The sequence below is a fragment of the Glycine soja genome, chromosome 18 (assembly GCF_004193775.1).
Source record: "Glycine soja cultivar W05 chromosome 18, ASM419377v2, whole genome shotgun sequence".
In the NCBI taxonomy this organism is placed as follows: domain Eukaryota; kingdom Viridiplantae; phylum Streptophyta; class Magnoliopsida; order Fabales; family Fabaceae; genus Glycine; species Glycine soja.
This window is the reverse complement of record NC_041019.1, coordinates 11,785,256-11,801,146: the sequence shown is the minus strand read 5'-3', so window position 1 is coordinate 11,801,146 and position 15,891 is coordinate 11,785,256. Positions and strand designations below refer to the sequence as shown.

Genomic DNA, 15,891 nt, shown 5'->3' with positions numbered 1-15,891 from the left:
TGGAGAAGAGATAGATGTAGATTTACTTAAACAACTAGACTTGGTTGAATATGAAAGAGAAGATAAGTGACCTATTTTGGTGTAGAAAACATGTTTATGTGAGTTTTCATTAACAAGTTGGATTTATTTGTTTACTAAAGTGTATTGCTCGTGGTACTTCATTTTTTATTTATTTGTTCTTAAATATCATACACACACACATATACACGTGTAACAAAATCAAATATGCAAATGGCATATAAAGGTAGAGGTGGTGGTTAAATACCACATCTTGATATGTTGGTTGAACTTATTTACACATCTTGATTTGCTTTTCTTTAGCTAGTGTTAAATGTTTGTGATTGGCTAGTATAAACTTTGAAGCCTACTATAGTATATTAAAGTCAATTTTTTTCCTGTATTAGTGATGATTTTCTTGAATATTAATCCTTATATGTCTACATATTTAACAATTTATCTCCATACCTCACTTTATATTGAAGGAGAAATATCAACATCATTGAGATGAAATCTTACAACATTCGACAGAGGAACGGACATCTACATAGGATTCCCCTAACATTGCTACTTTTGTTAATGATAATGAAATATATTTGAATCTTGTTAGAGGTCCAAATTACAAGGGGAACGTGTACGGGCTAGGTACTTTGAGCAAAAAGTTTAGTTACTCAAAATCAGCTCCATCTACTTTTATTGCTTCTATGGAAGACCAAATAAAAGAAATGCATGAGACAATTGATAAATTGAATGCTGAGCTTTTGGCAAAAGGCAAATAAGGAGAAGACACTTGAGGAAAAGATGTTGCAGCTGATAAAGAATCATGACCACCAAAGTCAAGAGATGTGACAACAAATGCAAGAACAAAATGAACAAATTTGTCAACAAAATGAGCAAATGCAATGTATACTACAACACTTGCATATTCAGTCTATCATGCCAGCTCCTAGTCCATCGACTATCATAGTAGATGGAATTGAGCACCATGTTAATGATGCTCAGGTTGATCGTCCTCATGACATGTGAAAGGATCATCGACTCTTGGTTATTGTTTATTTTAGTTTGATTATGTCATGCTAGTTATGAATTTGAACTTTATTAAACTTTTACATTACATTTTATTAAATTTTGAAAACTTTGAATTTGCACCTTATCAATCTTTAAAATAGAACTTTGTTATTAGATATATTTACTCATTATAAATGTCCACTTTTATTTATAAGTTTGATTATACAATTTAATTAAAATTTATATTTACATTCGATAATTATTAAGCTGGTCAAAATGTAAAAAAATGGAAAAACAAAACATACACACATATTTTTGTTTAGCGACCAAATTTGCGACACAATAGTATTTTTAATTAATTTTATATTTAAAAATTGAAAATTAAATAGCGACTGAAATACATTTTTATTCTGAAATTAATTATTTACTAGTGATCGAACTGTATTTTTATGTATTTTCTTATAAACTTAGCCACCAAATTAGCGTCTGAAATAGCTACCAAACACCACTTTAATTTATTTTGTATTTAAAATTAATTATTCAATAGTGATCAAATATTATTTTTTATTTATTTTATATTTAAAATTTAATTATTTATTAGCGACCAAATTAGTGACTAAGAGTTTCAGTTGCTGAATTGGTCCCAAGTGAAATAACAACCAAATATGCAGTGATCAAATTTATTTTTTTGTGACCTACTATTTTTTTGCGTAGTTAGGATTATATTCTCTTATTTTTCATTACTTCAAATCAGTTAAGCGTACAATCCATAGTTGAAGAACTGAATTGGGATTCTATTGTTCAATTCATGTGTCATATATAATTTTGAGGTTGAAAGAATGGAATCAACACCCAAGTTACAAGTTGCAACGTGACGAGAGAGAGTAGAGCATAGAGAAAGAGAGAAAGAATGTGTGTTACATGTAGTGAGGATGGGGAAGAGAGAGAAAATATATTGTTTTTTGTTTTTTAATAAGTAATAATTGTTATAATATCTATATTTAAAATTAACTAAAATAAAAGAGATGAATGGATAACTTTGGCATAATTTTTTGGTGTTGATTGTTAATGCATTCGTACTAGAAAAGAGTATGAGTTCATTGATAAATCACTCACACACAATTATCTTTATTCTCCTTCTCAAAAGTAGACACATAAAAAGAAGTAACATGTTAAACTTTCCATACATTAAATAAAAATTCAAAACGGGAAGATTGATGGAGCTCACAATCTACAACGATCATATTTTCAAAAGCTTATATATAAAGAAGACTTGAAGAGGAAAATAGTAGTTACAAATCTTGGACGAACTATCATTTGCTCCGAAACTTTCTCTTAAAGGTCTTTCTCTAGACAAAATAATCTAAGCTTAAACAATCATCATTTTCTTAGCAATGTTTTTTGTACTTGTGCTAAACTTTCATATCCTGACTTATTGATGGTTGATTAGTAGAACCCTTCATGTTGAAGGAGAATGGACGTAACTCAAGTTGAGTAAAACATTATAAAACTTATATTTTTGTTAATTTTGTTTTCATTATGAATTTTTACATTGGATGATAACACCTTTTATATCTTATTAAAAGCATTGGTTTGCAAAAAGTTTTATAAAACACATATACACACTATTTAGTCGTCCCTTCTAATGTGTTTCTTGTTATTTCACTTTTGAGACTTCCCAAAGATCTAAAGTCTCTAGGTCACATGCATTCTCACAACCCAAAGGTCATAGCTTTATAGGAGGAGCCACCATTGAGAAATTTGCTTAAGCATGCATCCTATTCACAAGTAGGGGTGTAAGCGGGTCGATTTGGATTAGATTTGGTCAATCCAGTGACTCAAACCAATCAAATTTGAATAGGTTGGTTTGAGTCGGTTTTCTAAGGAAAAATAAAAAAATAAAACTCAACCCAAACCAATCCATTGGTAAACGGTTTGGGTTGGGTTGGGTCAACAAGCCAAAACATTTAATTTTGTCTATTCTTTTTTAAAATTCAATATTTTTTTATAAACTAAGATTTTTATTAAATGAATCAGACACAGTTATTTCTTATTAGTTTTTTTATTAAAAAGAAAATTTTGTGATATTGTCACATCCCACTTCACTCCAATGACTCTTATCTATCTATCTATCTATGCATGAGGGATGTGAAATTAAGCATATCATATAAGGAGTTTCAATAAGCATGGTGAAGATGAGTTTCAAACACTTTTTTCTACCAAAACCAATGCGAGATTATGAGATCTACACTTCGTAAATAAATTTGAATATTTTTAGAAGTTCATATGAAGTGGCTTCAATTAATAAAACCTTTATCGCTTTGATCGTAAAGGTTAGGGATGCCTTGATACTTATTCAATTTAAGTTGATAAGTTTAATTATGTAATCAGTAGCCAATATTATTTGATTTTTTTAAAATTTTAAAATATATATTATATGTTACATATAATAATAATAATAATTTAATACAAATTAACATATCAACAGATTAGTGGATTCAAATATTAAAATCCTTAACCTAATCCAAAACATTACGAGTTTGATTGGTTTGATTCTGACCCAAATACAAAAATCACCAAACTCAACTTATTTGGATTGATATGGATCAATTCAAATTCATAAATGATTCACACCTACTTACACTCCTATTCACAAGTCTATTCACTATTATTTATGAGCACTATTATATATATATATATATATATATATATATATATATAATTAAAGTGTAATACAAAAATAAAATATTATTATTAACCTAATTTGAAAATCAAATTGCTAACATCTTAAATCTGAATGAAAAGAATAATTTTATGTAAACAATTTGAAACGTAAAAATTCTTATAGCTAAATTATTCAAATTCAAATTACATATATTTTAACAAAGTCTAACAGAGTGAGATATATAATTTTATGGCATACAACACTTTTCGCATTTGTGACCGACTAAGAATAGGATTACTTTTTAAAATGCCTCTTTAGATTTGACTCAGATATCAAATAGTGAGTATAAAAATCGATTCTTGGGGCTAGTTGAAACAAGTATCTATAGGCAGGGAAAGTAACTTATTTTATTAGTGTATGAATCCTTTTGGGTGTATCTCTATGACCTTTTTATAGTTCACTTGTACATTTTGTTTACGGACTAAAGCATATATCCTTATAATTAATTTCACTTTGATTTGCCAATATAAAAAAGTGTAATCCTGCACCTTTTTTTTGTCAGCCAATCAAAAAAATTTCATTAATTAAGGGGTACAAGAGGTGCCAAAGGAAAAACAAAATATTTCCACATCATCCAACAAATTCAATGCACCGAACCTATTAATGACATAACCCCTACCTTAGTAATAACCCCCAATACAACAGCTGTCCATGCATGTGTCTATGCAAAATACCACGTTAACACAAAATACTTTGCAAATAACTATACAGCTTGATCATGTACCAAACCATTCTCTCGCCCTCGAAAGTGGCCCAACATCCTAAACAATTATGCTATCTTAATGCAGATCGACGGGTTCACATACCAATCGAAAAATGATGATTTAAAGTTGTTAACCTTTGCATTGAGCCAACTCCAAGCCTTGAATTTGATAAACTCAGTCACCTTATCAAAATCCAGCATTTCTTGTTTGAATAATATGTTGTTCCTATGGCACCACAGCACCCACAGAACAACACTCACACCACCCTTCAGAGCCTTGTTTTGCCCCTCCCAAACCAAAAGCATTGCTGCGGAAATAAATGATCCCTACAACTTAAGTGTTGCGCCGAAGACACCCCCACCCAATTGTAGAAGTAGCACCAAACTTTGTAGGAAGTGACATTTAAACAATAAGTGTAATCCTACACTTAATTACAACAAATTCTCACTAACATTTTTCATAATGTTTTCTCTATCTCTCTCCATCAAGTTACTCATCTTATTCTGCTCTTTTCTCCTCCTTAAATTGGTTGTGTGAGAAACTTTACTCTTTCAATTTTACTACTACACCAAGTTCATCCTTCAACAACCATTTTATAGCAGTAGGCCATAACAGATGCATGCAGACAAATACAAATACACGGTGTGAGGTTTAGAAACTAGCTCTTATTAAAAGATACATTAACATTATATATATCGTATGAAATATGAGTCCAAAATGGATCATTTATAAGTTCGCAGTCTAATAATGACCTTTAGCAAATTAACGTCAATTCTAAAGGCACAAACTGATTCAGGAAACGCAGGCATGCATGTGTGGCATTATTTGCTCTGCACTATATAGGTGCTACACGTAACTATTCAAATAGCTAGAGCTACATCAACCGATATATATATATAATGACTGTGGCAGAACTTCCAGTAGCTCTAATTTCCAGCATATCATCAGCTGCATTCAAATATAAAAATAAAAATAAAAATGGGAAGTTAGAAGCATATCAAAATGTTTATTAATTTTGATAAGTAAAGCCATGAACTGTAGTATAAATTATAAACCAGTAATAAACTTAAACTGACCATTTTATAATAGAAAAAAAAAAGAGAACAAACAATGTACACTCTCATTGAGCCTCTTGTTTTTGTCTTCAATAATACCCATATATACAATGGGCTCATAAAAAATGAAAAAGCCATCCACCCACAGGTTCTAATATAAGGATTAATTCTTAATTAATAGTATAAGATGATGAATATGAATGCTTACACAAGTTGGAGAGCAGTGTGGTCTTGACTAGAATATTGTTGTTGATCATCAGAAGCTATGAGATTTACAGGGAAAAAATTCCTGTCGTATGATTGTGAAGGAAGGGACTCGCACAGTGTTCCTGACATCATATTTGATTGCTGTTGTTGAGCTCTCTCATGTTCAGCTATCTGTACCATTCAACAAATTAAAATTTGCCATTCCATCGATTTATCTCACTAATAATACACCACATTTTCGTGATTTCACACGGAATTATTTCACATCAATTCTTAGTGTGTATGTGTGTGTGTGTTAAGAGAGGATGTGAGAGACGTACCTTAGCTCGCAGATAATTATTGTGGTTTTGCAGCTCAATTTCCTGCACATTATCAACAGCCTTACATACGTCAGATTTCGGTTATCCATGTAAATACTTTGCCTAAAATTAAGAAAAAAATTATTGCTTCTTTGGCAATTCCTTTTTTTTTTCCCCTTTATGTAATATTGTTGATAGGGTACATAAAGTATGAAATTTCAACCTTGATGGCATAGTCAAATTAGAAGTAGGCCTTCCAATTAAAAGGGAAAACAGTGTATATATAACTAAAGAAGTTTGATATAGAATATACACATTAAGTAAACATGTAAACCAAAAGAAAGAACTTTTGCTAAAATAGATATGTTCTAATTCGATCTCAAACCTAAGAGGAAAATTGATTGAGTCTTATAATGAGTATTTTGATCATGTTATTAGTCAATATAAAACATCTTAAGAGCTAGTATAAACTTTGTAAGACTGCACATTCACAAGTAGTCCATCATCGAGATTAAATGAATAGACTTTAATTATTAGAAATAGATTCAGCCTAGCACAAACTCAAATTTAGATGAAACAATTGTCTAAGTTTATAAGTCCACAAAGAGTCTTTTAATCAATATTCTTAACTTATATGAGATATATATCTTAAAAGTTAGACCAATCCACTAGGATTAGCCTAATAAGAGATTTGAGTAGTTTATATGAGACTCTAAGTTCTAATCAGAATATACTTATATATAGCATATATCTTCTTCCTTAATTTGTTTGAGAAACTTACTATGTTGGCTATGATATATTAAAAACAAACAAGTAAAACAGAAATTAACAACACCAAAGGAGCTGATGAGTACCCGCTTTTGCATGAACTCGACATCAGCAAACAATGTTTCATGCTGTAAAATTTTGAGTGCGTTAGTCCAAAGGAATAAAGATATACTAACGGGAGGGAACATAATGTATATTTTCAAAATACATAATAAGTACTCAAACCATATAATTTAAAATCTCGTAGACAAAAAGTTCTTGTATCTAGCTTTTGCTCAGCTATGCTAATGCATGTTTGGGTTTGTATTAGAAATCTTCAAATGATGATTTTATAACTACCCACACGAATTATTTTATATATTCTAGCCTGTCAGATACCAATTGATTGATGCCTAAATAATTTTCAAGCATGTATGTACCTTTCTAGATCTAACTCTGCTTAATCCTTTCTCCAATCTACCCTCGAGGTTCTTTAGTTCCTTGAGACTCAGAGAACCAAGTGCTTCACCAAGGATGTGCCTGCAAAGCGAAATTCATTGACAAGTTATTCAAAGGATAGATTAGAGTCTGTTAATAACATATAACATGCAGAAACTGACCTGTTTAGATTCTGAATATCTCGAATTTGTCTTCTCAATTTGGATGACTCTTGCTGGTAAAACTGATCATATTGGTAGATAGTGTTAGTGTGACAAATATTGTGGAGAAGAAATATAATGTATTAAATTTTTTATAGTCGTGTCTCCACGAGATGAAAAATTAGGATGCATGCATGCATGTTATGGTATGATGTTATATGAATTAATAATTTAGAGCGGTAACATGTAATTATAATTGTGTGTTAGATATATTTTTTTTTGTCTTTATACTCTGGTTTATTAGAGAGAAAAAATTCGGACTAATCCAAAATTCGATCCAAAAATAAATAAAGTTTGACTGATAATTATTTTTGCTAAAAATCAAACTCATATTATTAAAATAATTTAATTTTAATTTCAGTATATTAATCACTATTCAATTATTTAATTTATATATTTTGAATATAAATACAACACTGTATTTCTTTTCTTACTATTGTTAAACACTAAGGCCACCTTTTAACTTAATATTCGATTGAGATAAAATATATATATATATATATATATATATATATATATATATATATATATATATATATATATATATATATTAATATTCAGGTCCCTTTAAGTAATCTTCTTCATAAGTATATTTAGATCAAGAAAAATAAAAAATAAAATATTATTTTTAAAGTTAAAATTAACATATACATAAGTTAAAAAATATGTTTTAAACAAATAAATATAAAAGAGTTTTTACAAGTTAGTTTATGTAAATAAATTCATTTTAACTTATCAAAAGGTTTTTTTTTTGTTTTTTTTTATTCTATATGTGTTTGTGAAAAAGTTTATCCAACCCAGATCTTATCTTTTACACTTTAGAGCAAGACTACGTATATTTATGCTCCTCAAATTATTCTCACTAAGTGGAAGAGTCATACATTGAGTGTCATTTTTCGTCAATATAAACATTTGAGTTATTTGTTCAAAAATACAAGGATCAAATGTCAATTTATCCTTCAAACAACTTTTATATTTATTTGGTCCCTTAACATTTAAAAGAACACCAATTAGGTCCTCAAAAATGCATGTTTACACATAAATTTGATTCTTAAACATTGATGATTATTTTGCACTATAAAGGATTAAATTTACGTTGAAAAAATTATAAGACAAATTAAAAACTATTGCTTGAAGTACAAGGGAAACCCCTACCTGCAAACATGGAATGTGATATGGATTACAACTAAGAATAACCAATTTGATGTATATATATTTCAATATCTGGTCTCGATTGAATTAGTAAGATCACTGAAGACGGTATAATTTTTCGTATCGAATTTTAATCCATATACTATCTTAAGGTTCAAATGTTTATTGTTGTTGTTAATTCTGCACAAATCCTTCAAAATGTATAAAAATTTTGCTGTTACATAATCTTTTTAGCGTTTATGTACATTCAGTGCCTCTTACACTCATACTAAAGAATTTGCATATAAAAAAAAATTGAGTTTGTTCTTTCCATTATTTTAGGGATGAATAAATGCAGTTGGTTATCGTTCCTGAAATTTAGATGTAGGATTAGTAACATGTGGCAAAATCCTCATAAGTTAATTGATTCATCACGTTCATGGGATTTCACTATGAAGTACTTGGCTAATAATTAATAATCAGTTTATCTTTGATATTGTCTTAATAAATTTACCTGTGTGTTAGCTTCAGATACGGATTCTGCGTTTGAAGCAGCAGCATTTGCCTTCTTGTACCTTTCAATGGTGGCCCTAACACTGCAAAGTACAAACAATTCAGGAAACTGTTTAAAAGCTAGTGTGGGATTAGTGGGATCCATGCCAGAAATCTAAGAACAAACATTGAGATAAGTACAAAGTTTACTGACATATATAAGTGTAGAACCCTAACAAAACTGAGATTGAAATATTGCAGGTTTAAAACTTTTGAAACCCAGATACATACAACAAATGTTTAGTTGATTAGAATGTTAGTTTTGTTAGAAAAAAAAATTAAATCCTTAATCTTTTTTTTATCATTTTTTCTTAATTATCTAACTCATCTTTTATCTCCTTCACATGCACACTATTTATCATTACAAAATGCATCAAGATCACCTGAACACACAAATTAAATTATACATGTCTTGCATATGATGATTAATGTGTATGTTTGGATTAACCCGTTTTCAAAAGTACCTTCAAAATAATAAATAAAAAATACAAAAGAATTCCTTCTTCAAAAGTATGTTAAGCATGCACCTTCCAACAGAAAAATGACTGTAATGAAAACATAACTTAAGTTACCAACTGTAATCTGGTAAATTGAATCTATCATTAACACATGGAAGATGATCGACATACATTTGGAAATATTCTTAAGAGTTATAAATTTTTTCTTCTTTTATCTTTCTCTATAGGTAACAATTAGCATTATGCATGGGTGTCCCTGTATAATTTCCCTTCTCAATATATATATTGTTCATTAATTGTGGTTGATCTATTATATATATGGTGCAGTTCAAAGTCTAAACAATACTTTTTTCTTTACGAGGTCATCCTGTCAGTGGTAAAAATCAAAGAAATTAATAAATAGAAGCAACCATGAAAAGTAAGGTTTCAAAACGAAAATGGATATAAACCAATTGATTAGACACAAATATGTTGAAGTTAAAATTGAATTATTAAGATAATATCTGAGTTTAATTTTTAGTGAAAATATTCTTTTGTTATATTTTATTTATCTTTTAATTAAATCCCAAATTAGTCAAGATCTTTTTTCTCTTATGAATTAGAGAATTAAGATTAAAAAAAAAGGTGGATGTAGTATATATAACAAGTATTTAAAAAATAGGGATGATTTAAAATTTTTATTTTAAGTACAAAGTATGAGTGGAGCTAGAAATAGTTATGTTGGCAGGAAATGCCTTTTTTTTATATCTTCTATCACATTTGCAATTAACTCTTGTGACATGAATAAAAGTTTTCATTTAAACGCTCAAGAAATCATATACTTCGGTATCAATCCATTTAAACGCTCAAGAAATCATATACTTCGGTATCAATCCAGTTCTTTCTTCCACTAAAAAATTTCATATGTAAATCCTCCATAAAACTCACAATCCATAAAAATAAAAATTATTTTGCTAAAGACAATAATTCAAGGGTGTGTGCATTTATAAAAATTAATAAAAAAATACTAAAAAAATATTACAATACTTTTGTAACAACATTTTTTTTTACTTTTAATTTCTTAATTATTGCTCTTAAAATAATTATTAACAAGATAAAGAAATTGACATGAAAATTAATATGATGATCAAGAATAAACCTTACATATATGCCACAAACGATCCATCATCATTATCACAATAATATAATTAAAATATATTATAATTGTTATAATTTTGAGTAACATAATTATTTATCTCTCAAAAACTTACTGATATTATATTTGCTGATTAAAAAAAAAACTGATATATCTCAACCTTAATATTGTCGAGGCCCTGGTTGGCTGTCCCTGCCAAGCTGGCACATGATCCAACAGTGTCATTGGCTCAAATATAATAACACTTCCTAAGTTCAGAAAACGTGTCACCACTGCCTCATTACACATGGTGTAATAACCTAGATTCCCTTATTATATCTTTATTTCTTACACCTAGATTCCCTTAAAATTAAAACCCTTTGCAAATTGCTCGTGTAGTTCTAGTTTCTTTGTCAGTGAACTTTGGAAACCAAAGAAATGAATGTCATCAACTCAGAACTTCTCATTGGACCGTACTCTGTTTTTTTTCTCTCTTCTTACACCTTTCTTTGTCACTAATATTTCTAAGGACACAAACCCGCAGAAGCTGAATTTGTTTTATACAAACTCTCATATTCTTTAAAATATTCTAAAGAATGTATATAAAATCTCTCTCTCAATTTCTCTCTGAATTACTTAAAGTTCAAACTTCGAATACAAATAGTTAATGCAATGAGTACGAAGAAGCCAATTAACCTATGATCATCTGGCCATAATGTAAATGTAACTTTCCCTTTTTTATTGAAATTTCCAACACATAATTGACGAGAGTAGGTAGAAAATTGACGTCAAGGGTGTACAAGCTTTATTTCCTCAAAGATGAAAGAAATTAAAAAAGATGAAAGAGAGAGGGGTGCTTTGCTTTTAGCCGTTCATAGAATCTGATATCATGCTGTTACTTTTAGCAACTCTGGGTAAAAAAACAAACGATCCAGGGAGAATAAGATCACAACACCATAATATATAACTTCTTTTGGATACTATTTTTTTAAAAGAAATTCAAAGAAATGGGAAAGAAAATTAACTTAAAATTATATATAAAAAAATGAACTGAAGGACCTGCAGAAGAATAAATGCCACTAACTATGCTCTGTTGTCCTTAGTGAAGAACTAAGAAATAATACTTCACGTGACCAGTGAATCTTATTTTTGTAATCCTTCTTTGTTAGGAAAATAGACTTGTATTATATTTCAACAAAAAATAAATAAAAAAGAAATTAGCATGTAGTTTTACCTAATAGAATAATATTATCTTCATTTATAATTTATTCATAAAATATGACTTGAGTCTGTTCAAATATCCACGTACAGAGGCTTTCGTCTAGCTTAAGTTAATTAACCTAAGGCATCTAGAATATACATGTTTGGGGATGGGACTTTGAAGGGAAAAAGAAAGAGCGGGAAAAAAAAATTAAAATTAAGAGTAATTATATAATATTTATAAAAATAAACAGAAGATTATGAAATTAATTTTATATTAATTTATCATTTTGTTTTTATTTCAAAATTATTAAATAAAAATATTTATTAGAAACAAAAAAATTTTCTTCCTCTTTCCTACTCTCTCCAAAACTTTACTCCTGCAGATATTCTTATAGAAAAAGTAACCATGCACCTAATTCCATGAATGTTTCAAAAACACCTCTGCCAGAAATTTCTTGTGGAAGCATAGAGTTATTGACACTGATAATACCACACGGGCTGGGAAACCCTAACTGCAGCATGTTTTCCTTCACTATAGTGTAAGGACAAAATTTATGAAAAGTGGGGAACGAATTTTAGACTTTCATGAACATCTACAAACAATTTAATTTACGACAGAATGATGAGAAAACCCTGTTTCAACTATAAGAGGAATCTGAAATCTTTGACCCCAGAAACCCTAATTTTGGATTTTGATATGTTCATTACTACCTTGTAAAGTGATGAATTCAAGATATTTTTTTTATTATTTCCTTTTTCAAATTGGGGCTACTAAATTGGTAGATATATTATATTTATATATTCCCGATTTGACTGCACTAAAGTCTTGGACATAAACAGATTTGGGTGTGTATCTAACGAAAAATCTGAAACCCTAGATAACTTGGAATTTTTATCAGCTGACAATTTAATTAGGAGTATCAAGAAAAAGTGATGATCATGGAAGAGAAGAGAAGAGAAGATGATCAATGAGTGCATGACAGCTTTATGTGGCAGACTTTTGTAGGTTTTGTGGTTGACATATTGAGGGAAAGAGAGAGAGAAAGGAAAAGGACTGTAAAAAGCTTAAGAGCATGGGAGAATATACACAAACAAGCTAAGATCTCTGACTTTCAAATCTTTGTAACCCTATTCAAAGCTGTTCCTCTTCTTCATCTATTAAGTGCTACTCCTAGTATCACCTTGACACCTATTTCTATCTCTCACCACACAGATCTCCAACCTTTCAAACAAACAGTTGGGTAACAAAAATAAAATTGAGTAAGGTGTGTGAGATAAACGATATATATATATATATACTACAAAGGTCATAAAGGAAAGTAAAATCAATAATAATAAACAACCAAAAGGGACAAAATTATAAAGTTTGGAAAGAAATGAAATTGTCACCTTGAACAGAAAAATCAGACCTGGTCATATCTTAACCTCGTTAGAAATTAAACCAAGATTTCCAATACACAATATATAGTTATTATAACAAGTTGGACACATTTTAAGAGTATTAACAAGCATTTGCCAATAATTTATAAACAAAAAATCAAGGAGAAACTAATTATCAAGAACCTTCAAGATTTGGGGGTTAGAAAAATTTAAAGAAGGGTTTGTGTGTTGGTAAAACCTGTTGTTGGCATACTCATACAAACGGCCACGGGTTGAGAAGACAACAAGGGCAACTTCCGCATCACACAGAACTGATAATTCATAAGCTTTCTTCAGCAAACCGTTGCGGCGCTTGCAGAAGGTGACTTGCCTATTGGTGGTGTTCTCGATCCGTTTGATTTCAATCTTCCCTCTTCCCATTTTCTTCTGAGAAGACCCTTCTTGAGCTTGATTTGGATCCTCCATGGTTGAAAGCTATAAGTATTTATACCAAATAATTAGTGAGTGCCCTTATTCAATAATTAAAAGGAAAAAAAAAACAAATCAAACCAAATAAACTCAAGAGAAAGGGAAAGAAAACAAAAACAAAAGATGTGAATACTTATGTATGTGCCTAATGGTTTGGTGTGATCTGTATTTTGGCATGCTATAAGCTGGTCACTAACCATATGAAAAGAGATAAAATACAATAGACACAAGATTTAGGGTAAGAGGGTGCAAATTAACAAAGTCTATACCTTATGAATCTGCACTATATGTGTTGTTTGGTGTTAACCTTGAACTCAGGTACAAAGGATGCAAAATATGGAAGTGGGTTGGCCTAGCAGACAGGTATTTATGGACTGAAAAATAGACCCTCCAACAATTACCCAACTCACTCTAAAATTTAACCTCTCGTGTTGGAGAATTAAAACATGAGAGAGAGAGAGGGACTAGAGGTTCACCTTTCATGCTCCATAAACCATCCATTTCTTCATGTATGGGGAAAAGGAGAGGGAGATAATCAAAGGTCTTTTCGAAAGTGACTTTAATTTGTTAGTGTGGGGTTTGATTCAATTTCAATGAGAAGGACAAGCACATAAAAGTTTGCACGCAAAATTCCGAAGCTTTCAAATTTTTAACGCATGAAAAAAGAAAACAAGAAACCATTTTGCTTCATGGATTTTGAATTTTTGAGCCTTTTACTTCGAATATGGCCTTGTTTACACTTATAGCAAAAGTAAATAAAAAGTTAAATGAATCAAACTATTTTCATAAATTAAAATTGATTTATAAAAATCAAGTGTATGCATGTGTAAGTTGATTTAAATTTAATTAGAAGTTTAATTTTATTTTTTTATATTCGTCTTCTATAAAAACTTACTATTAAAAAAAATTATCCAAACATAATCTATATATAGATATTTATATCTAGAAGATTTTTTCCTTTAACTGACCCCTGCATCTCTTTAAATTATTATTTTGAATAGTTGAAAATTGAAACCTGAGAATTTCCAATGACTCTTGACCCTCTCTCGAGTTATTACAATTTTAACTAAGAAGGGTTCCTACGTGATGTCTGATCATAATCTTCACTTCTTCTCCTTATACTTAGCTAGTCTTTATGGGAATGGGAAAGCCAGTTTGAATCTTTTCTTCCTTTTCCCTTTTCTGCATTTTGATTTTGATGGCAGAGTTAAAATAAACAAAGTGTTACAGCGACAGTGCATGTAAGGACTTTTATGTAAATACCTGATATGTGAGCCAAGTAGCTCCATCGGCACTGGTAACTGATCTTTAAGACCCCTGATGATAGTAGGTTAGAAATCATGTTATGCAAAAAAAATAAAAAAATAAAAAATCTTAAGAATGAATTTTTGACAATATATAATATTAATGTTTCACTGTTCTTTTGGGGTTTAAACCCCCGTTGATAATACCATAAGTTGATTAAATTCAAATTCATTTGGAACTTGTGATGGAAAGGAAAGTAGAACACATAAAAGTGTAAGAGTCATGCCTATGACACATGAGATTTTTTTTTTATGTAATGTTGAAGCAAGCATCAACATGCATGATCATCACCATATCCCAACTAGAAATAATGGTTAATTTTATAGATCAATTAATAGAAATGTTTTATTGGAAATCATGGTAAGAATGTAGTTAATTTTTTTTTACATTTTTTTACATTTAATTTCTTAAACAGTGTCCTAAAACACTTGCCGTAATTTTTCTAAGTTTGAAGTGATTGTGGAAAAAAGCGTGTAAAGGTAATTGGCATTATTTAACATCAACATCATGTATATTCAAATATTAAATATCTTATTAATTGATCAATAAATTCACTAGTACTACATTCATTTTTTAAATAAAGCGAAACGATCATTAGGAACAAAGTGTGTAAAAAATCAATATTTTATATCAACATCATTTATATTCAAGTATTAATTAAATATGATATTAATCTATAAATTCACTAGTACTACATTTATTTGTCTACTGAAAAATTTATTTGAGGGTCATTATTCGTTAATAAATTTGTTGTCTACAATTTCAAAACTATTTTTCTCTCATAGCAGTAGAAGTAAATTTATTCCGACAACAGTGTCCAATAATGAAAACAACATAAAATACACTTTTGTTGTTATAATTTGTTGGACTGTATGAATT

General features: G+C 29.5%; 1 protein-coding gene across 5 annotated transcripts; it reads right to left on the bottom strand.

The window, feature by feature from the left end:
- Positions 1 to 5,079: 5,079 nt before the first annotated feature.
- Positions 5,080 to 14,279, bottom strand: LOC114395393 (agamous-like MADS-box protein AGL1). 5 transcript variants are annotated; one of them, XM_028357164.1, is made up of 9 exons: positions 14,184 to 14,279; positions 13,478 to 13,713; positions 9,047 to 9,128; positions 7,363 to 7,424; positions 7,183 to 7,282; positions 6,850 to 6,891; positions 6,017 to 6,058; positions 5,698 to 5,867; positions 5,080 to 5,382 (listed from the first exon to the last, which is right to left on the bottom strand). In XM_028357164.1, the coding sequence occupies exons 2-9, from the start codon at positions 13,702 to 13,704 to the stop codon at positions 5,379 to 5,381; spliced, it is 729 nt and encodes a 242-aa protein (XP_028212965.1). In that variant the 5' UTR covers positions 13,705 to 13,713; positions 14,184 to 14,279; the 3' UTR covers positions 5,080 to 5,378. The 5 variants fall into 5 exon arrangements, with proteins under 5 accessions (XP_028212965.1, XP_028212964.1, XP_028212962.1 ...); XM_028357163.1 differs by lacking the exon at positions 14,184 to 14,279 and adding an exon at positions 13,977 to 14,148; XM_028357161.1 differs by lacking the exon at positions 14,184 to 14,279 and adding an exon at positions 13,905 to 13,942.
- Positions 14,280 to 15,891: the final 1,612 nt, after the last annotated feature.

Coding starts and splice junctions, on each gene's coding strand:
- LOC114395393 (XM_028357162.1), bottom strand. Junction 7,425..9,046: donor TATCTGAAGCTAACACACAG/GTAAATTTATTA, acceptor CAATATGATCAG/TTTTACCAGCAAGAGTCATC. Junction 6,059..6,849: donor TCGAGTTCATGCAAAAGCGG/GTACTCATCAGC, acceptor GATAATGTGCAG/GAAATTGAGCTGCAAAACCA.